The sequence below is a fragment of the Nannobrachium achirus genome, assembly GCF_963921795.1.
Source record: "Nannobrachium achirus genome assembly, chromosome: 19".
NCBI classification, from domain to species: Eukaryota; Metazoa; Chordata; class Actinopteri; order Myctophiformes; family Myctophidae; genus Nannobrachium; species Nannobrachium achirus.
The window spans coordinates 30,376,774-30,399,762 of NC_137826.1; the positions used below are offsets into that span (position 1 = coordinate 30,376,774).

Consider the following 22,989-nt stretch of genomic DNA (forward strand, 5'->3'; position numbering starts at 1 on the left):
TGAACGCACAGGAACCAGGGACCCCTCTAAAGATAGATCTCGGCGAGGTGGAGGCAGACGCGGGGGTGACGCGGGGGTGTGAGGCCCGGTCCGCGGCGAAAAACGGCCGAAAGACGCGGACGCTACTGACCACTAGTTGAGCAACTTACACAGTATAGCTTTAAAGTACCATGCATAGTAGTACATAAGGACCGCAGGAATACACAAGAAACGGAGGGGGAGAGTGATTTAATCCCGTTGCTCCGTAGGTCCGTACATAATTGTCTCTGTCCGTAACCTTACGGACAACACTCAACCCGACGGATTAAAACCGATAAAAACGTACGTACGCTTGCACTACCCGTGGGGAACTTTTGTCAGTAGTGAGGAAAATTACTTATGACAGCGGTTCTGAAACTATGTGTCCCAACAAGAAATATAATTTAGCAAGAAACAGGAAAAAAGGAACGTCATTGCAACCACTGGTGAAGAGGACGTCTGGACTCCTCACAGGCTCAAACGACTATATTGGCATGAGAAAACATACACACAAACACGCGCGCGCACACACACACTCACACCGCCTCTCCTCCTGTGTTTTGTTATTATTACTCAGTCCGGGTTAGGGGTGGGCGATACTGGATAAAAGCATTATCACGATATGCTTCATGCAGTATCACGATACACGATATTATCACGATACTGTTTTATGCGAGTTTTTAGGTTTATTATGATTATTAGACCCACACATATATTCTATAGATAATCTATTCATTTTTATGCTGCAGATAGAAAGATAGATAGCCTAATCTATGATTTTTTTAATGATAACATTCAGATTTTTGATTAAACAATTATCATTTTTTACCTCAAAATATTTACTAGTTGGTGTGATGATGGTTCAGGTCATTCAAATGGGTCCAAGAAATGTTTTATGGGTTCCCTTAAAATGTTTTTTGAGTGTTGTGAGCTTGTAGATCGGCTATATTCAAAACAATTTGGCGGGACCTCTCGACCCACAGGTTGACAACAACCCATGCCTTACCATTGAAACTTGAGGGAAAACAAATTACCTTATGGTTGGTTTATTAGACCCACACAGATATTCTATAGATAATCTATTCATTTTTATGCTGCAGATAGAAAGATAGATAGCCTAATCTATGTTTTTTTTAATGATAACATTCAGATTTTTGATTAAACAATTATCATTTTTTACCTCAAAATATTTACTAGTTGGTGTGATGATGGTTCAGGTCATTCAAATGGGTCCCAGAAATGTTTTATGGGTTCCCTTGAAATGTTTTTTGAGTGTTGTGAGCTTGTAGATCGGCTATATTCAAAACAATTTGGCGGGACCTCTCTGGGGGTCTCGACCCACAGGTTGACAACAACCCATGCCTTACCATTGAAACTTGAGGGAAAACAAATGACCTTATGACCAACCAAAGTCAGGAGGTTTGTTATGATACAAGCTTTATTTTTAGAGAATTGCTCACTCATTGTCATCCTAGCTTTTCGCTTTTCTACTAACAATAATGGCATGGTTTTTATAACTAAGCCAATTATGTAATAGACGCAAAATAGACGCGACGATTTCACCGCGATTCGCGACGACACACGCATGCATCAATGGTGAAAACATAAGCACTTTACAAATAGCAGCAAATAGCTACTTGTTTATAGTTAATAAAAACAGAAGCATGGATTTACATGGTGATCTAAATCATCTCATCAATACTGCCAGAACACACAGCTATGGATGAGACTCCAGCACAGTTCAGCTTTGCAAGCAGTGAGATGGCTGATAGCGATAGCAGGACGGATAAGTAGTTTGCGTCCTGTTAGTTTAATGCATCCATTATGAAAAATATGCTTCAAAGAATGCAGGCCAAGCTCCATCACTGCTTTACTAAAGTCCCGTGAAAGTGAAACTAAATCGTGGACCACTGTGCCGTGCTCCTGCACACAATCACAACTCAGTCAGTGCTGTAGACACTCTGTAGCCTGTCTGCGTGCTGCACGGGGGAGGGGCCGTGAAAGCAGGGGACAGATCCTCAAACTATATGACACGTTGAGCCGCGACACGTTATAGCTTGTAGATCTGTTCTTTTTGGCGAATTACACCACCGTACTATAGAAGTATAAATTAAGCAATAGAGCTGCGACTCATGGAACGTGCACTCGCTGTATATCCAGAGCTTTTTCTAAATGACTGTTTGTATCACGAGAGAAACGATATTCTGAAATGGCCTATCGTGGCAAAGCTGTATCGCCGAGACGATAATTATCGCCATATCGCCCACCCCTAGTCCGGGTGGTTAAATCTGTACCCTCGCTGAGTTGCATTTACCGCAATAACGTTGCCGAAAGACAGCAGCTGCAGAACCAGTCCAGACTGTTACCAAACATCACGCCGGTCGTCGGGTCAAGAAATTCTGTGGTTCTACATATTTTGGCTAAAATGCTTCGGTTTACACGTGTCCATGTGGCGCGCGGCCCCAATGGGAGCAGAATTGGAGCGGAGAGCGGGTCGGCACTTATGTCGACGGATCTACCGTACGTACTCTCTCACCCAAAAACGTACACAAAATCAAGCATACGTAACTATAAACGGCCCTTAAGGGTACCGGATGTCCTGTTGAAGACCCCTGTTGGATGTATTATCTTTAACCCATTTAGACCTGAGGCGGATTCTAAAAAGTACTTTTAAATCCTGCCCAAAATTCAAATATTCATCCAAAAACTACAAAAAGATATACGCTATACTGTACATAGCAAGAACTAACCCAAAAGAGGTTCCTGGATTACGCATAGGGGTTCCCGGTCTAAATGGGTTAAGAGATCAAATCTTCTGCTACAGTATTACCTCTTCAAGGCGGCGACGCTGTTCCTTCTGCTCTTCGATGCGTTTCTGTCGGTCATGTAGCAGCTGCCTCTTGTGTTCTTCAGGATCCCTGCGTTGGCCCGCCAGCTGAGCCTGCTGTCTCTTCAGGGCTTCCGAGCGCTCCTTGTTTTCCTGCTGCAGGCGCAGAAAGTCCCGCCTCAAGGTGGACTCACCGGGCACATTGAGGATCGAACTGGAGGAAGAATAGCATTGATGAGGACAATTAAGTTATTACGGCGCTGGGAAAGCCAGACCAAAGCATGCATCTTGGACACAGAAAATGAAAAGTGCCTTTACCTAGACTCCCTCTCATCACCACGGTTTTCGTCTTCCTCGTCACTGCCACTGTACTCATACTCTGTCTCCTCTGGGGGAAGAGATGACAGAATAAAGACAAGTCCAAACATCGAACCCTCTATTGATCCCTTGTTCCTTCAGTTACTCCCTCAATGTACCCGTTGGAAATAACCATTTCCAATACACCCACCACCGAGGGGAGAGTTATTGGCTTTACCTTTCTCTCCCCTTTTCTTGCGTGTGCGATCAATGTGGTCTTTGAGCTGGATTCGGACCTGTCGCTCAGTAGGCTGGTCCCTGATGAAGGAATGCTTGAGGAGCTGTTCTGTTGATGGACGGCTGGGGTATGTCTTGACGAGACAGCCTTCTATGAAGTCAATGAACTTTTTGGACCTGGGAGAAGTGCATATTAATGGAAGAAAACTGGTGAGGCACAAGGAGGTGGAACACACATTTGGCCTGTTATTACCCAGAGCCCTGAAACTTCACTCTATCCTCCTATGCAGGCGTTGACACTAAGGGTAAAACTGGGTAGGTGGAGTTTGCTCTCAGGTTGCCCGACTGGGCAAGTGCTCGTTTGAGGTGGGCCGCAAAAATATCTGTCTAAACACCTGAACATGGCCAGAGTGCTCTGTCATCTGATCTGTGGAATGTAAAATAAGACCGCCGTTGACCTATAGTGTGCTGTTTTCATTGTTGTTACACTTTTAAAATGTAGGTGTTTGGCATAAACATTTTGGTATGACATTTTTTAATCGCACAGCTCCAAAAAGTAATAAAAATAAGTGTTAAATTGAACGGTAATTAAAATTTGACCTATCATTTTATAATGAAGACTTACTTTTTGGGCAAGTGGGCACGACCCTTGGGTAAGTAGAACATGACCTGTACTTACCTTAAGTGTCAACCCCTGTTATGCATGTGCTAATCTTGCAAACTACTAACTAGTAGACCCATTCAGAATTGCTTCCCCATCCTACATCAAGTGGGGAACTCGGTGGGGTGTGGGTAGCAGCAGATCATTTGCATTTCAAGTTAAAGACACAGAAAGCCAGAACCCAGAGCGGTATTTTCTAAAATATATTAAAGGCATACAATATAATTATGCAACCTTTTAAGAACAGTAGCAACTAACTGTCTCTTTAATCCTCGTGTCTATCGGTATGTCTGTCTCTTCGTGCCTCCTCTGCATTGCAATGACCTCACTGAGAAGGCGCACCTCACACTTTGAAAAGCTCTGGACTGGATGATTATTGACTACAGACTAGACTATTTCTAGTCCGTCTCTGTCTCTCCTCCTCCTCCCCCCCCCCCCGACACGGTCGAGAGCCTGGGTCTGCCTGACGTTTCTTCCAGTTATAAAGGGCCATTTATAGTTACGTATGGTTGATTTTGTGTACGTTTTGGGTGAGGGATTACGTACAGTAATTCCGTCGACATACATAGTTCCTCCTATACGTTATGTCCGTGCCGAGTGCTCTCCGTTGGGCCGCGCGCCACATATTGTGCCTCGCAGCACAGAACAGAATAGCTAACAAAAGCGAAGCAGCCAAAATATGTAGAACCACAGAATGTCTTGACCCAACGACGTGATGTTATAAGTGGTAACAGTCTGGACTGCAGGTTCTGTCTGTCTGCAAAGTTGCTTCGCGGATTCGCGGTATATGTAAAACTCTGCAAGGGTACAGATTTAACCACATATGGATCAGGACCCGGAGTGATTATAACAAAACACACCCGCATATAATTCCCAAGTATATGATGAGCTGCTGAGCTAATTAATCAGCTCTTCTTGTGTGCCTCGTCTTGTTGGCAGCTAGCGGAGGACGATAGGCGGTGTGTGTGTGACTGTGTGATAGTGTGTGATAGTGTGTGTGTGTGTGTGTGTGTGTGTGTGTGTGTGTGTGTGTGTGTGTGTGTGTGTGTGTGTGTGCGTGTGTGTGTGTGCGCGCGCACGCTGTTGCGACGTTACTTTTTTTTACCGTTTCTTGATACAATATATCTCATTGGGACATACAGTTTGAGAACCGCTGTCATAGAGCAGAGGAAAAGTAATTTTCCTCACTACTGCGCGTCTGCGCCTACGATTGACAACGGTGGCCGTGGGTACTTCTTGCTACGGATACATCTTCAGTCCGTTCAGTCCTTCCAGTTGGGTGCTGTCCGTAAAGGTCCGTATACGGAGATAAATCATCCGGAGTGTTACGTACTGGGAGTCAAACCGGACCAAACGGAGTAAAGTTCTCTCACCCTCCGTTGCTTGTGTATTCCTGCGGTCCTTATGTACTACTATGCATGGTACTTAAGGGGGAGCTTTTCACTTTCGCAAAACTGCTTGCTAAGGGTGGGACATTTCGATCAACAGTATAAGGCCAAACATCAGAAGAAATTACTGAAATGTAAAAGCCATTTTAGAAATGCTTAATATTCAAATAACCAAATCTTATTTTTATTTCGCAGAAAAGGTGTGCATTTTGCAACCATAGTTCATGATTATCCTACAAAATATACATTAAAAGAAATCCGGCAATGGTTTCACTTCAGACAACAATTAGGAAATCTAAATCTTTCTCACGTGAAATTTAAGTGAGGAAATGGTTAACATCGCTGAATGAAAAGTGTCTTCAATGAACATTCTGACAGCCATACCATATTGTTGTATTTACACTGGGGAAGTTCGTTTTTTTCCATAACTTTTACAAAACCACAGTTCTGTCTTAGTTACTCTGGGAAATAAGATACCTTAACACTTCAGGAAGATGACTGAGCTGTGACTGCTATGTATTAACTGCTGTGGGTCAAAACGATGTCTTTTTGTAGAATAAAAGCACATTTTGCTATATAGTTCTGATGAAAAATAATAGTTTGAACAACAAGTATTTAGTAAACGATTAGTGGGCGCAGCACTGTTTAACCATTCAGTTGAATAGGTGTGCAGATCCATATTTCTAAGGATGACATTATTCTATACTCCACATATCAGAGTCATTTAAGATTACAGATCAACTGTGGCCAAGCTACAAAGAAAACATCCCTTAAGTGCATAACAAAGAATGCGGTCACATAACATTCGGATTCATAGAGTTAACCGCAGGGAGCTGTAGTAGCACTCACCATTTCTTGGACTTAAGCTTAGGAGGGGGGTTCCTGGGGATGAGGAAAAGGGCTCTCATAGGATGCATGTCACACAGAGCTATAGAAAGTGGAGCAGGAGAGAGATTAGCCATCATTGCAGCTTAGGTGCACACAAGCGTAAGGTTTGCACAAGTAAGTGGCAGAGATTGAATTCATACACTACACATTACATTGTGTAAATAACACTAGCTATGATCACACATATTATTTGGGAATCCTTATACATGGCTATAGCTCCTGTTATCCAATCTTTACTGCTGCCCTAGGCTTTTTGTTACACGGAATATAAGAGCAGGGACTATGAGTCACCGTTTTCCCAGCGTATACGTAGGTAGGTAGCTAAACCTGTCTGGTTAGCTGAACAGTTTCTACAGTAAATAGGCTTTTGTTAGGCAGTCTCTACGACATATGCAACGTGACTGAGATAGCCAAAGGCAACCCATTGGCTTAATTTCTTGGCTAAATTACAAATGGAGAACCAGATTGACTTTATATGAGACTGGTACCTGCCTTCAAATTAAAGGGGTATACAAACCATCTAACTATGTAAAGACAACCCAAACATGTTTAGGCAGCAATGGGACAACTGCTTTGATCAATTTTCTTGATCCATTACAATGATCATCTGCTGAGACTTCCATTAAGCTATTAAATGACTTGCTTCAGAGTGTTTATGTCATGCACACCAGGAGTGGCCCGCAAGAGGTCTATACACTTTCTTCACTGATCAGATAAAGCAGCCCACAAATCTCTCTGCAATGATATGACTTATTCGGTCTGACAGGCCTTAACCCACAATAAAACTGTCAGGTCACCACTATACCATCTTGATTACAAAACGGTACAGTCTGCAAGGTTTCGCCAAGTATATAATAATATCTCCACGCTGTCCTATAATAGCATGAGCTCTTATATTGTGACAAACACAATGTGTCCTGTCAGGTGTCCAAGTGTGTGTCTGCACTTACGCGGGGCTCCCTCGGCCATCTCAATGGCTGTGATCCCCAGGGACCATATATCGCTCTGAAGAGATACACAATAGACTAAATTAATCCTTCCATCTCGCAGTGCACACAAAAACACATGCATGTAGGCAGGCAAACAGTCACACACAGACATGCAACGCGGCTGTTACCCTGTAGTCATAGGTAGAGTCGGGGTTCTCGTCACAGGCGATGACCTCTGGTGCCATCCAGTAAGGTGTGCCTATGAAGGTGTTCCGACGCCCCACAGTGCGGTCCAGCTGAGCGCTCACCCCAAAATCCACTGTGTGGACATAGGAAATATAATAGTTGGTAATCTTCGGAAAACAAAGTTCCAGAACTTTCTTTCAAAGTCCCATTACATGTTGGTAGATTATAGAGCAATGTGATCACAATAACTATATAAAAAGATTATAGTACTACTACTATTATATATATATAAACTGACCATAAAAGGTTTCAGTTTCAGACACTCAAATTCGGTGGATTATTTCTCCTCTTCAGTAATACCAATTCGTATCGTTGATTAGTCGCCTTTACAACGAGGTAAGGATAGTACATTCGAAGGAATGAGCAACACAGCTAAACGTGTGGTTAGCGTGTCCCCCCCATTTCAGGGGAGAAATAATTGACCTAAATTACGTTTCCAAACTTTTTGTGGACAGTTTATATACTGTATATAGATATAGGTAAGAGAATTGCAAACAAATCCATCAACTTACCAAGTTTGACCTCAGCATTTTCTGTGAGCAGCACATTCTGGCCCTTGATGTCCCTGTGGATGACCTTATGGGCGTGGAGGTGGGAGAGGCCCTGAGTGCAGAGAGAGACGTCATGTCCCAGGTAACCATTCCATAAATGTTTTAGACCAGAATTTCTAAAACTGTGTTTCAGATTTTGGATATTGTTGTGATGACTGCCGATAGTGCCTAGGAGACTGAAGTGTCAAAATGACAATATTACTGAGGTTGGAATATTTTTGACAGTAAAATGACTGCAGGAGATCTGCAACCATAATGTGTAACAGAGTTTCAGAATTGAATGACAAGATTTCGTCACTGTCGGGCAGAAGCCTAGTAGCTTTAATTTTTAATGTTTTTTTTTTCGTAATTGAATGCCCTATTTTATACTTCTTTGTATAACCGTGTCACAAGAATGTCCTTAAAATATCCAATGTACAGGCTCACAACTCACGTAGATCTACAATTCACTCATGACATTCCCAAAAGGGATGCCAGGTTGAAACAGGTTAGGTCTGTCTGCGGTATTATATAAATACAGACAGTGACAACATTTTTACCCATTATAGGGGGTATCATAGCACACACCGCGGTGATAAGCTATCACTGTGGTGTAGTCTTTTAAAATCAGAAAACTACAACATTACATCATTAGCCGTGGTGAAGAGCCATCACCGCAGACCTAGACATCTCTCCTCTGTTTTTACTTTCAGACATCTCCCCATCACCCCGTTCACTGATTGGTTGATCTAGACCAATCAGTGTGCCCCATGGTTTCAGAGCCACAGAGTCACGGTGATAGGGCTTCACCGTGACAATGATTGTTTTCTCATTTTTAGGTGATAGCTTATCACCTAAAAGTTGAGGTGATAGCTCTTAACCTTGGACTCTGATCTTTATGTGCCTGCCTTGCATCACGGGCAAAGTGGTCAGTTAGAAGAAGCGGCAGGCTGGTGTAGGGGGGTGGGCGATATGGAAAAATACAATATCACGATATTTTCCCAAGCTGTATCACGATACACAATTTTATCACGATTCTTTTTATGGTTATTGTTCAAGTTACTTGACAAAAACTAGACTCTCTGGGTTCCTTTTGGGAGGTCTAAATTGAACTTTACAAGTATGTAACTCTGACAGCATACAAGTGAAAACCAAATGGACCCGTGAGGGTCCATTTGGTTTCATTTGTATACTGTCAGAGTTAGGTGGAGACCTTGACATTTTAAAGTTTGAGAACTACTGATTTAGACCAAAATGCATGTTTAAATTGAATTCTGCAATGAATCTCTGTATTAACGATTAAACAGTTTTTTTTTACAAGGCTCCCTCAATTGTATCACGATACATACGATACCTCTGAAAAGGCATATTGTGGAGACATTGTATCGTCTCAACGATAATTATCACTATATCGCCCACCCCTAGGCTGGTGTGTGTCTGCTGAGAGTTCTCACCCTGAGGATCTCTCTGCAGATGTAAGCGATCCAGTCCTCCTTCAGAGAGCTGCCCTTGGTGTTCTTAACCAGGTCAGTCACTGAGCCGGCCCCACAGAACTCCATCACCAGCTTCAGGAAGAAAAGGGCAAGGAAACTTGGTGAGCAAGATGGCAGTAGCATATCGTCGCTGTCCGGTGAAAACCTTGTATGTCCAAAACCGTTCGTTTAGCATTTATCATTTTAAAAATGATTTAAACTAGTGAAAACAGCCGATCTACAAGCACACAACGCCTCGCGGTGCGAGGCGTTGTGTGCTTGTAGATCTGCTGTTTTCACTACTTTTCTGCGACGGCCTTGTACGATGAAGCAGGTCTTTACTTTGCGAAAGAACATACACATTTGAAACTTGGAGATACGAGGTTTCCACTCGACAACGACGATATACAGCACTGTTTCCGTGGGTCAGGGACACATTTCTATGGGTCCCTTCATTTTTTGTTTTGCTACATTTTGTTTTTATTTATTATTTCTAAACATTTTCAAAACAAAACATTCTCCCAAAAAGGCTAAGATTTTCATGAATTAAAAAAATGCAATAACTTTTCGAAGTAATTTAGTTAATAAATAAAAGAAAAATCTAAGAAATACCACAAATTGGAAAACAAATGTTTAAGAAGTAGTGAAAATAGCCGATCTACAAGCTCACAATGCTGCGCCAAGCAACACTATTTTATAACGCTATTTTCACTAGTACACACAGGACGGGAGAGCGGGCTGTACGCGCGCGTAATAAGAAAAACACTCTGCGATAGTGTTTTTCACAGGACGATCACACTATGAACGGTGAATGTGAACGAATCGTTTCAACGGATCATTACTGTGAATGTGAATGAAATGATTCATTCGCTGAAATGAACGTTATTGCCCATCACTACACTGATATACAGTACTAACATATAAAAGACAAAACTAAAAACATTGTGGCCATGAACACAGACCCAGAGTTGGTCGTCGTGTCCTGGCGGGCTCTTCTTGACAAAGGCACCGTAATAGGTGGCTATGTTGCGGTGGTGGCTGTACTTCTTCAGCATGTTTATCTCCGCTTTGATCTCTTCCTCTTCCTCCTCCGTAACATCCATCACCTTGATGGCAGCCAGCTGGCCCGTCTTCACGTGACGGCCCTGATTGAAGGGGAGCAGATTTTAGAAGGCTAATGTGGTCAATCAAAGCAAACAAGTGTAAAATCAAGGTGTTTATTTGTCACATACAGAACAAAACCTGGATGATCTAAATTGTGTAATAATGTCATACATTCCCCAGTGCCACAGTTTCTGATCTTGTCATCACTACTATTTGCTATAACATGGGTTAAACAGCTGTAATCTTCTGCTTTCTGCTTTAGGTCAGCGTAGAGAGACAGGAAACAGGGAGAGAGTCTGGGAAACACATGCAGTGATAAATCTTCCGGCTGGAGCGGAACTCGACCAGGGAACACGCTGTCAGGCATCAGAGCATATGTGACGGTGATACGCCCCCTAACCCCAATCAGGTCGTCTGAACTGCTGTAATCTCAAAAGGCATCCTTGTAGATAATAGCTGGGAACTCCGGTGGGCTCAATCTGAGCTCCAAACTGCTCAATAGTCCAGTGCCTCATTCTTCCTTGACATACTACACTGCCCCCAATATGTCATGATGTCTCACCTTGTACACCTGGCCATAGGTCCCATTGCCAACAACCTCAACCAGCTCAAATATTCCAGCTGGATCCTGAGGGAGAGAATCAAAGAATCAGATGAATAGAGACAGAGACTGAGGGTTAAATATATCATAAGTTCAGACACCAAAAACCTCCATACAGAAGAACAGTATATAAAGAAGGCTGCAGAATTCATGTGTCAGTGAAACCTTGTAGTGAAAATGTGGCATTTCAAATTTCATTTCAAGCATACAATTCAAATAAAAGGACAATTACTTTTATTTGAATTGTATGCTTTAAGTATAAAATACACTATAAGCCATTGCCTCCCTTTTATAGAATATACAACACCAGGCACAAAGACAAGCACCTTTAGGGATTTGACTATTATGGGCCTTTTCTGATGCTTATTATTTTGCATATTTTATTTTTCCAACCACTGAAAAGTCGCATTCACAAGACACTACGAATTACTTGATAGGCTACATAATCTATCCTCCCCCTAGAGGGAATGGAAAAAAGAGCCAACAGTTCCACCTTCACACCATCTCATGATGTGTGGGCGGCAGGACCGCTGCACTTGGTTTACAATGTACAGTATGACGTATCCTATCATCGCTATACACACATATCCACATCCAGATTTTTCAAACATTCCCAGCTCCCATGTTGACAATGAGAGAGAGGGAAGGGGGGGGGGGGGGGGGGGGGCTCAGTTGAAGGATATGTTCAATGTAAAACACAGATTTGGTAGTTAAATGATAAAATGACCCCAGAGTCACAGACTTGTGTACAGTACGTTCACAGAAACAAACCCACTTTTCAGAACAACAAGACGAATAATAGCCATAGGGTTGAGCATGAAGTTATATACACGCAAGTATCACATAAGAGGTAAGAAGAGATGGAAGGCGTGAGAGAATGAAGGTATGGAAGAGGATAATGCAATTATCCAGAGGGTGGAAAGACGGAGGCGGCAGCATCACCCACATCCAAAACGGAGAGTGGGCTGAGAGGGAATCAAGTGATAGAGGGGGAGGGTAGAGCTGCTGTGTTAAAGGAGTATGGAGGATTGCACCAGCAGCACACCGTCAACAATGATCACTAAAAGTGCATAGACAAGCAAGTGGCAAAGGCACTGGGGGAAAAAAAGAGAATCTTGTCATCTTTCTACCAAATACTGACAAAATTAGCTTTCTTATACGTTTGTGTAGTCTCTAGTAAACTCTTTAGCATGTGTGCTCAACAAATCTGAGAATGTAATGGAGCTAGACTGTATAATATACTGCATGTCATGCTAAACTATATACACCACACCTAGTGTCACTGAGTGTGATACTGAGATTGGACTAATATTAAGATAATTGTATTCTCCCTATCCCGGGGCCTCAAAGCAACCACAGTCCATCAGGGCATGAACTCTGAGGTCTTAAAAGCATTCCATAGGGTAGCTGGGCACACATGCTTCACATAGTGGTGTCGGGTTGGATGGTACTAGTGGATGTCCACTCCAATAGCTTGTATGTTTGACTCAATCTAGTGTTACATAATTTAAATACATCTTGAAATAAGTATCTTTAAATAACTGCATTTTAAGTTTTAAGAAAGGCATTTATTTTTTCTTAGCAGGATCACGTGTTGCAACTTTAAACAACAAATGCCAAGTATTTGTATCACAGATACTCAACGATCCATACATTCACATGGGGTTAAAATAAAATAATACATTTCCAGACTTTGTTTTCCATTGACCAGATAGTTGGTGAAACTGAAAACGTATGTTTTTTTTCTTGCACTTATGTAAAGTTTCAAATGACGTAGAAAATAAGGAATCACAAATCTGTTGTTTTCTTCCTTCTACAGATTGAGTTCCTCCCCCTCAAATCATGTTGGTTTTGAATGTTTTATATCACTGGAGGCAATCCATAATAATACTGTTTCTATGCCCTGCTAGTATCTCTGTGAGCTTGTGAAGGTGAAGCGTGATTTACACAATGGTGCTAACATGTTATTAACATTTTCACCGAAAAGACACCAAAATGTTATACATTTGTGTAATTGCCGTAAGGCTTTTAGCTGGTGACTTTTCTGCTAGCTAGTATTTTATTAATGAATTATCTCTACTGAAACATTTGAATGGAAAATCCCAGGAGAAAAGAGAAAGTAATTCATCATGCACAGGCCTTTACAGTTACTTGAATCTAATGCTGCACAGGGTTTCATACTGTAAACTATTGGACTAAAACTATTGGATTAAAACTGAAACAGAATGCATTACTTGCTTCCGTGCAAGAATGAGTTCAAACATTGAGGAATGGCTTTCCACAGACAGGGTAAATGTATGTATATAGAAATAAGGTTTATGGTTGTGTACAATGAATTTATTGTTATGTACTGTACACAATGGACTGGTTGTTGTGTAATACTGTAGTAACACTGTAGTCTGTAGGGAACAAGGGAATCACTTTTGTTCAATGCATTAGAACCTAGCCCTTTTGTCCATTGTTGTTTTTAGTTTCTTTCATGATGTTGTTTTTAGTTTTTTTCATAAAACATCAAGTTTAATTATACAAAATACAAATAATTATACATACCAATGCCAAATGCCTCCTCTAATCGTTGTTATTCTCTGGCCTTTTTATGCATTGATCCAATTATCACTTTATAGCAATACATTATCGCTTTATAATGAGTAAATAATAAGTACATTTTGAATCCTGGATTTCTACTTGTAACAGAGTATTTCTACATTGCAGTATTGATACTTTTACTTAAATACTTTTTCCACCACTGCATTTCAGCTGAATGGATTTGTGAGTGGCAGAAGTCAAATGTGGTAGTGTTGTACTACACCCAACTGTAGTTGTACAGGGTAGATCCCAGGTGTGAATGTTTTAGAGCAAATGAAACCTTGGTTTCCCCTGCAAATACCCCCCAAATCTGTAGCCACTGTTCTTCATAAAAATTAAACAAGGGTTTTAAAATGATGGAATAAGCAATGGTGGATAAGGCTGGGCAACATAATATTAGATCAATATTTTATATTGTGATATGAGACAGATATCATCTGGGATTTGGGATATCAAAATATTGTGATAAGACATACACGTGAAGTGTTGTCTTGTTGTGGTTTTAAAGGCTGCATTGACTGTCGTGTCCTAGCGGTTCAATTTGCCTTTACCCACATACATAGGTATTATAGTGTAATATCTTGTGAAAGCACCAATAGACTCATCCTCACAACATCAATCGAGTAGGTAATTGGTCAAAACATGATATTTGATTTTGTCCATCTCACTCATCATGGACGTGCAAAATGAATTCCCACAAGATTTCCGTCTAGTTATACATGATGAGTCTATGTCTAGGTAAGGCATACATGGGCAACTGGCGGCCCAGGGGCCACATGCGGCCCCCACCTTCACTTAATGCGGCCCTCAGGTTAATATCGGAATACTGATATATTATTGATTTCAGCTGTTAGAATTCCAAACATGACCTGCTTTAATTCCGTCAGTCTATATTAGTAGAATGACTAGTATAGTAGTATTAAAATGTGATTTTTTATGTCCAATGTATTTGTATTTAAGTTCATAACGTTAACATGGTATATAACTAAATGTGTTTGGAATTGAATCAAAATGTTACATTTCAGGATTCCAATTAAAAAATAAGAAAAAATAATTCAGGATTCCAATTCAAAAGAGGCAAAAATACGCTGCGATGCGTTTTGAGCTTGTAGATCGGCTATTTTTGCTTCTTTTGTATCAGATATGACAAAGTAGGACTTGGCAATATGCAATGTGGCCCTCTGGAGTGAAGGTGGAAATATAATGGCCCACCCCTGAGGTAAGGCATTAGGCTATGAGTGGTTCTGCCTACTCTACCAAGTGGAGGTGGCCCGCTTCAAAAGAGCAGCTCGGCAAGCACAATACTGTAAACACTCAGAGGGATATTGTCACCAAATAAATTACAGTGAGCCAACACAAATGCATGTCCAATAATTATGATAAACAAAAAGCACTTTCCTGTCAAGTATGAGTGATGCACTGTAGTGCACACCTACGGTATGTGGAACATTTATGCACTGAGTCTGTTAATAGTCAGACAATTATATGCAATTCATAATAATGAAATGTGAGAAGCTGAGGTCTTCAAGGAAACAGTGTGATATTATAACTGGAAGGCTAACTGAATCACCCACTAGTATCTGTAATTTAATTTACAGTGAAGACAAGGGGTGAGATGCTCTTCTCTGATAGCACTGCCAGAATGTGCCTGGTGCAAATTTCAAGCCATACCTGCTGTTGTGGAACGACCAAAATAGAAAGCTCCACCAAAACTAAGAAACATGTAAGCAAGGAGTGTATTAGATATTGACATCAGTGGTTGACAATGATAGGGTGGATCAGTGTGTTAATGTGCAGAATGGGATCTCTATAAGCTTTGGAAAGGATTGTGTTTGAGTAATCTTTGTGTTTATCCACATAGTATTATGTCAACTCAGCATACATGTAGGTGTTGCAGCAGGCCATTGTATGTTTATTCCTCGTTGCTTATGCTTTGTGTTTGTGTCTTATTTACCACATAGACCCAAAGCACCCTTGCCTTGTTCAATACTTGAATCAATCTCATCTGATTTGAATAGCTTTACTCACCCTCAGCGCGGCGAGGTCTATGTCATCCAGGCTTCGTGTGGGGGCGTTTTCAGTCATTGCTGGCAAAACTTGGAACGGTGGCTAACCCAAGTTAGCCAGCTGATCGCAAATACGAAATCTGGCAAACCCTGGCTGGACGGGCTATATAAGCTCGATGCCGCCTCTCTTTAGGAGGGATTGTGCCCGGTGTGCTCCAACTATTACAACAACTTGATTATTTTCACATCGCAAACACCGGGGCTGTGCAGGGATCACACGACACAGACGCACCCTGCCGCTATACTAGCTCAGCTCAACGTTAGCCCTGGCCAAGAGAGAGCTGTTATATCTGCAGTTGTTTCAGAAAAAAAAGAAAATACATACGTCAACAGGACAATTCGTTGAAAACGGTGATGATTATTTACGTTATGGTCAAGTTTCTGTGTCGAGTGTCAGTGTGTCAAAACAAGTGTCAGAATTTCAGCATATTGCACCTCTCTCCAGCGTTGCTGAACACCTTGCTGCTGCTGCTGCGTTCATGTTGATCTTTACTGCTGCATGGCAACAACCCAGTGAGCAGCCGAGCACCAACATACACACACGACACAGCCACAAATGACACTTAAACTGTTCTGGATCTGTTGGCCGCCTATCTTTTTTAACAACCTAACGTGTACATTTCCCAGCCAGGTATAACGCTATATCAAGCCCGATATACCAACAAAATAATATTAATAAATCCTCTTTCGTGCTGACAGCCAGCGACACCGCTGCTGTTGTCAAAACTTCAGAACGTGACTTATAGTTTGTGCCTTCAATTGAGAGGAGCGCACGCTAATTAAGAGCTATAGCGAGTCAGCAGGTGCGGACTGGTCGGTGGAGGTCCGTCCAAAAACACACAGCTACGTTGCTAAAGCTAGCGAGCTAAAAACGGGCTTCAACAAGAACGTCCAACAACATGAACTTTCCGTCTTCATCCATGTTCCGTGTTGACGGTATCAGTCCGTCGCCTCGCACCGCCAGCCACGAAAAACTCACACACACGCAGCGGCAGCCCCAGCGATTCAGCGTCAAAACACAAGCCGCCGCAGCAACGACACCACCGTCCAGCAGCAGCGGGCCCTCCGCTGTGTGTTCGGAGGAGAGATAAGCGAAGCCGCTTTCCGAGCTGCGACATCCAAGTTTTAACGCACTTCTAGAAAATGTATTTCTCTCCTACGGTAGCCGCGGCGCTGCCACGGGGCGCGCGTACAAACTGCAGCGAGCAGGAAACTTGTTATTTCGCCATGTTATGTTATGTCTGTCTCGACGCTCCCTCCCCAGTCTGTCGTGTGTGCGTGAAGGTGTTATTACGACGGGTCCGTGAACACAACAACACTCCTCAAGTGTTTTTTCTCAAGTCTGTTGAGCAGGCTATACTACGGTATTTCACCAGGGACAAATTACCTGAACGTCCTCCACACAGACACAGCTACGCAACAACATGCTGGTCACTGGTCAGACAGACAGACAGACGGACCACAGGTAAAGATAGTGATAGCCTGATAGGCCTACATAACATAACATACTGTAGTTCTAAAGCAGCTGCCACTGAATAGCCTTTCTCAAACTGGAAGGCAATAAGCAACACCATACATAATAACATACACCAACTATAATAATAGATCAAATAGGTTTACCAATGCAGTGCACTGCAGGCACGCGCGCGCGCGCACATACACACGGTCTTGCTGTAAAAAGGCTGGACTGGACATTTTATCTGTTCAAATACGGGTAAATTCTCTACATAGAGAACGTACCTAACTTGTTATTATTCTGTCTGTAATGACATCAGATGACTAAATGTCTTGGAACTATTGGAGGCTGGATATGTGAGCTCATATAGAATATAATATGCCATAATACCTATTCAGTCAAATACAAATCAAACCTTGGTTCGAAGTGGAGCGGTGAATCTGAGCAGCTATACCCTGTGTAGTGTGTGTGTGTGTGTGTACTGTACCTTACTGTACTGTACTTTACCTTACTGTACTGTACCTTACTGTACAAGTTAGTAAGAAGCGCTAATCCACACTGTGTGTGTTGTGGGATTTCTGTCTAGATCTATGAATTCTGTGTGTTCTAGATCTATGTTTTTGATTCGATGTGTTCTAGATCTATATACATTCTATGTGTTCTAGATATGTGTGTGTGTGTGTGTGTGCGTGTGAGTGTTGAGTGTGCCTGACCTGCTCAACACCACCCCTCCTTTAACATGTGTGTGTGTGTGTGTGTGTGTGTGTGTGTGTGTGTGTGTGTGTGTGTGTGTGTGTGTGTGTGTGTGTGTGTGTGGTCAACCCATGTATTGCCAGGCTACAGACACCCACATAGCCACGGACATACCTGTTTGGGAGCTGGTTTCACCGCAGACACCCACATAGCCACATAGCCACGGACATACCTGTCTATTGGGAGCCAGCTGGTTTCACCGCAGACACCCACATAGCCACGGACATACCTGCCTATTGGGAGCTGGTTTCACCGCTCCAAAAACTACAAGTTAAGTGTTTGTTAGTTTACCCATTGATCACAGGTACATTAACATCACTGATGATTATGTGGGCTACATCAGAATGAAGCAATAAGCCACAAGAGGCATGTGGTTACCTGGTATTTTAGGCTGAGAGGCGTGGTGAGACACAAGGCGAAGCAGAGTGTCTCCAACCCTCTCAGCCGTTATAAAATACAGGTAACCACATGCCTCGCATGGCTTATTGCTTTTCTAAAACGGTTACAATATGGCAACATATGTACCAATTAAAACTGTTCTATTTCACTAATAATTCAAGGTCTACAAGAAAGTAGTTCCCAGCTTTTTTGCCAACTACACAGGTGCAGATGATTGATGCTCTGTGGAACACTGTGAAAATAAATAACGCACCTGTTTGATATAAACTGATTCAAGGTGTGGATTATAGTCTCATATACCATAGCAATTAAAGGGAAACCAGCCAATCAGAATCAAGGAATCGAACTAGCCGTTTTAGAAGGCCCAATAACTACCATACAATATTTGTGTTAAGGGTAGAGTGGTAGAGCATTAATTACATTATATAACATTTCTGTAGGCCTACATGACATTTTACCATACATTTACCATGCATTACCACACATAGTAAAACCTTATTTGTAACTCCCTGCTCTGTTACATCAAGTCTACAGTAATAATAGCTGAAATCTGCACACAATGCTTTCCCTTATTTTTCTAAAATTAACTTGAACCTGTGAAGTATTCTGCCAAAACAAACATTTCACATTAGGCCTAAACATGTTTTATGTACAGTATTCTGTACATAACTTACGGACGTTTTTGCTTCATTTTCATACTGTAGGATAGGAGAGACGGGAAAATGAGGGTAGGGTGAAAGACATGCAATACAGGTCTCCATCTGGAATAGAGCAGAGGAATTTGCAATTATATGTTAACCTACTATCCAGTCAGCTACTAGCACACCACAAGACGATAACACTTTAAAATGTCATGGTAATAGAGTTTATTCGGTTTATTAGTACTGTAATAATAAAGAGGTATTGGTAATTCTGGCTCTTGGTCTAATAAAAATACTATACAGTCAGTTACATATATAGGAAGTGGTCTTCAAATAAGGCTGCCAGTTTGTGTACTGTACTGTATAAAATAAACAAATGGCTCCATGATGGCGTGTAAGGTAACATCCCATGTAAATGATTATGAAATCAGCAATGCAGCATTTCTGAAACCAAAGGTTTTACAGGATTTTTGTGTGAAAGGTATACACAATTACACATACATTATAAAATAAGCAAACCATTAGATTACTTAGAATCACATACTTCAGTCTTTCTTTCCTCTTATAACATTTTGCTTCTCCAAAAGTTTTCTTTGATTTAAAACCACTGCTACAGTATAGTCTGGTTAAGTGCTATGTTTCGGCCTCTTCTGAAGAGTGATGTATGCTTTGGTGTCACTTGACAAAAATCATATTTTACTGCTTTGTCAATGTAATGTTTTCCATTTGAAAATACATGATTTTTGGCAAGCGACATAAAAACAACACCATGACTGAAGCATAAATCAGGGTTAATGTTTGACAACAAAGTATCGTGTGACATGTCATAACATTTCAGTTGAATAAAGCATAAATCAGACTTTAATAAACAGCGAATTCAAAAATCTAACAGTGGGCACAACATTTCCGTGTTCAAATTATATACCCAAGATATATCTCAAGATATAGGGATATCTCAAATATCAAATTATTTGCTGCCTAAACACCATGACAGTTAGAAAGGAAGCATCCATGATCTCAGGTGATTGTGCAAATACTACAATCTTTGAAAGTAAATGCATAATTTGAAGATTAGCAGGATTTAAAACAGTTAACCTAGCAAACTATTTGCTTTCTACTTTCTAATATTTCTGACTAGTGTTGCTAAACATTTTCAACTAATGTACCTTCCCAGAAGCCTGGAAATGATAAAGTATGACATTATTTCATTCCATCAATTAATGGTAAAAGCATGTGTTATCTAGGGAACGTTCCACAGAGAGCGGGTTGCAACTTTCCTCCTCAAAGATCTCCAGAAGCTTGCGCCTTTGCATGTCCTCCAGTTCCTTAGCTGCCGGGTAACAAGGTTTTAGATGAGAGACATGAACAACGCGCATGTCCTCTCCAGTGTCCTCTTTCACCACCTGATAATTCAGGGGTCCCGTTTGTGTAAGGATCCGGTAAGGGCCTTGCCACTTGGGCGCAAGTTTGGCTGTGAATTTCTTTTCAGCTTTGGAAATAGGATGAGTCCAGTAGATCAGGGAGGGCAGCTCTTTTTAGGTGGTCAAGAACTGCCTGAATGTCCTCAAGGTGTTGCTGCTTGTTGGTGGAGTAGATGATGATGTCATCAAGATAAACAACGCAGATCCTCCCTTTAAGAGTTGCCAAGGTGGTTTCCATAAGGCGTTGAAATGTGGCTGGGGCGTTTTTCAAGCCAAAAGGCATAACCTTAAAGTGGAACAGGCCTTGTGCACACACAAAAGCGGTCTTTAGCCGACTATCCTCATGATCCATCTCCACTTGCCAATATCCACTATTCAGATCTATAGTGGAAAAGATGGTTGCTCCAGCCAAGGACTCCAGAATTTCTTGGATAGTTGGAATGGGGTAGGCATCAGCAAGTGTTATGGTGTTAAGTTTGCGATAGCCAACGCAGAATCTGGGCTTTCCGATCTTCCTGGGAATGATTACCACCGGAGCAGCGTATGGTGAAGAGGATGGCTCTATGATGTCGTTTTCAAGCATCTCACCAACCAGCTCTTGGACTACGGCTTGTTTGGCAGGGGAAAGTCAGTAGGGTTTCTGTTTGACAGGCATGTCTGGTGAGATGGATTTTGTGTTTCAGAACATTGGTGTGTCCCAGTCGAGTGGTACAGACATCTTGATTAGCATAGAGCAGTTGGTACAGCTGGTCCTGTTCACTGGTCTCCAATTGAGATTGTTTAACAGCCTCTATTAAGAGATCATCCAGGGAAGTCAAAGGAAGCAGGGATTGCAGGGACTCAATCCAGTCCGACCCCTTCGCCCTGGTTGCAGAGCTAGAGGACAAGGTCCAGGGCGAGCTACAGAGAGCCGGTGAAGTGTTCCAGGGAGCCGGCGAGGTTCTGGAACCGATGAAACTCATCTCGTATGACGTGGAGTCTGCCCTCCCTGATCTACTGGACTCATCCTATTTCCAAAGCTGAAAAGAAATTCACAGCCAAACCTGCGCCCAAGTGGCAAGGCCCTTACCGGATCCTTACACAAACGGGACCCCTGAATAATCAGGTGTTTTCAATCCGGGCAGCAGATTATTCCTTTTGCAGTGTTTTTAGTGCAGAACTCTCTCGTAGAAATGGAAGCACATCATGTCGGAAGGCTGCTTGGCCATACTGTGCAGATCAACAGAAGTGATGGCCGAGTTCATTCTTCGGTGGTGTCATCGGTGGATGAAGCCAAAGGTGCAGTTATGGTGGAGTGGACTGAGAGGAATGTAACCAAAAGGAAGGAGGTTGATTTTGAAGAACTTTGTGCCATCAATGAGGAACTCCTACGTCACCTCACTATTTTGGTCAAAACGCCCACTCAAGACAAGAAATACTCTACTCGATCAAAAGTTATGCGTCTGCATTCGCAAGCGGCCATTCAACAACAAAGAACTGGCTAGAAGAGAGATAGATGTGCATGGTCTCTGTGCTCGGCAATGGAACTGTGCTGGTCCATGAAACCAAGTCCAAGGTGGACCTCACAAAGTACCAGGAGAATCAGGAGTTCCACTTCGACTACTCCTTCGACGAGAGTGTCACTAATGACATGGTCTACAGGTTCACTGCCAAACCCCTGGTCCGGTCGATCTTTGAAGATGCCATGGCAACGTGCTTTGCTTATGGACAAATCGGCAGTGGAAAGACTCATACGATGGGAGGTGACTTCTCTGGGAAGCGCCAGAACAGCACTAAAGGCATCTATGCCTTGGCAGCCCAGGATGTGTTCACCCTCATTAACAGCCGGAGGTACGCCTGCCTGAATCTCTCTCCGTATGTCGCCTTCTTTGAGATCTATAACGGCAAGGTCTATGACTTATTGAACAACAAGGCCCAACTGCGTGTTCTGGAGGATGAGCGGCATGAGGTTCAGGTGGTCGGCCTGCAGGAAGTAGGTGTGTCCGCAGCCGAGGACGTCATCAAGATCATAGAAATTGGAAGTGCTTGCAGGACGTCTGGCCAGACGTCTGCCAACGCCAACTCCTCCCGCTCCCACGCCATCCTCCAGATTGTCCTGCGAAACAACAACCGTGCCAAGACCTTGCACGGAAAGGTCTCTCTGATTGACCTGGCGGGAAACGAGCAAGGCAATGACGTCAGCTGCAACGACCGCGCCACTATGGTGGAGACCAATGAGATCAACCGCAGCCTGCTGGCCCTGAAGGAGTGCATTCGCTCTCTGGGAAGGAATGGTGACCATGTGCCGTTCAGACTGCCGTTCAGACTGAGCACCTTGACCAAGACTATAACGCTGCTACAAACTGTATTGTAGTATGTGCCGATAAACACCATGGCTTGACCTTGGCATTTGGAAGGAGCGTGCTACTTCTAATTAACATGTTGACATCAAAAACAAATGACACCAACCCCTAATTATTACCCCTTTTT

The 22,989-nt window shown here is 42.4% G+C and overlaps 1 protein-coding gene across 3 annotated transcripts in view; it reads right to left on the reverse strand.

Moving 5' to 3' along the window:
• The window catches only part of mink1 (misshapen-like kinase 1), a 39,770-nt gene extending 22,529 nt beyond the window's left edge, over positions 1 to 17,241 (reverse strand). For 2 of the 3 annotated variants that reach the window (XM_080749832.1, XM_080749831.1), the window contains exons 1-11: positions 15,813 to 17,241; positions 11,160 to 11,225; positions 10,456 to 10,638; positions 9,476 to 9,586; positions 8,004 to 8,094; positions 7,434 to 7,564; positions 7,267 to 7,321; positions 6,278 to 6,356; positions 3,381 to 3,556; positions 3,164 to 3,233; positions 2,849 to 3,059 (exon numbers count right to left, since the gene is read on the reverse strand). In XM_080749832.1, coding sequence (XP_080605958.1) covers positions 2,849 to 3,059; positions 3,164 to 3,233; positions 3,381 to 3,556; positions 6,278 to 6,356; positions 7,267 to 7,321; positions 7,434 to 7,564; positions 8,004 to 8,094; positions 9,476 to 9,586; positions 10,456 to 10,638; positions 11,160 to 11,225; positions 15,813 to 15,869 — 1,230 coding nt within the window. In that variant the 5' untranslated portion in view covers positions 15,870 to 17,241. The remainder of the gene's footprint in view (positions 1 to 2,848; positions 3,060 to 3,163; positions 3,234 to 3,380; positions 3,557 to 6,277; positions 6,357 to 7,266; positions 7,322 to 7,433; positions 7,565 to 8,003; positions 8,095 to 9,475; positions 9,587 to 10,455; positions 10,639 to 11,159; positions 11,226 to 15,812) is intronic. The other variant, XM_080749833.1, reaches the window with a different exon arrangement.
• Between the last annotated feature and the right edge of the window lie 5,748 nt (positions 17,242 to 22,989).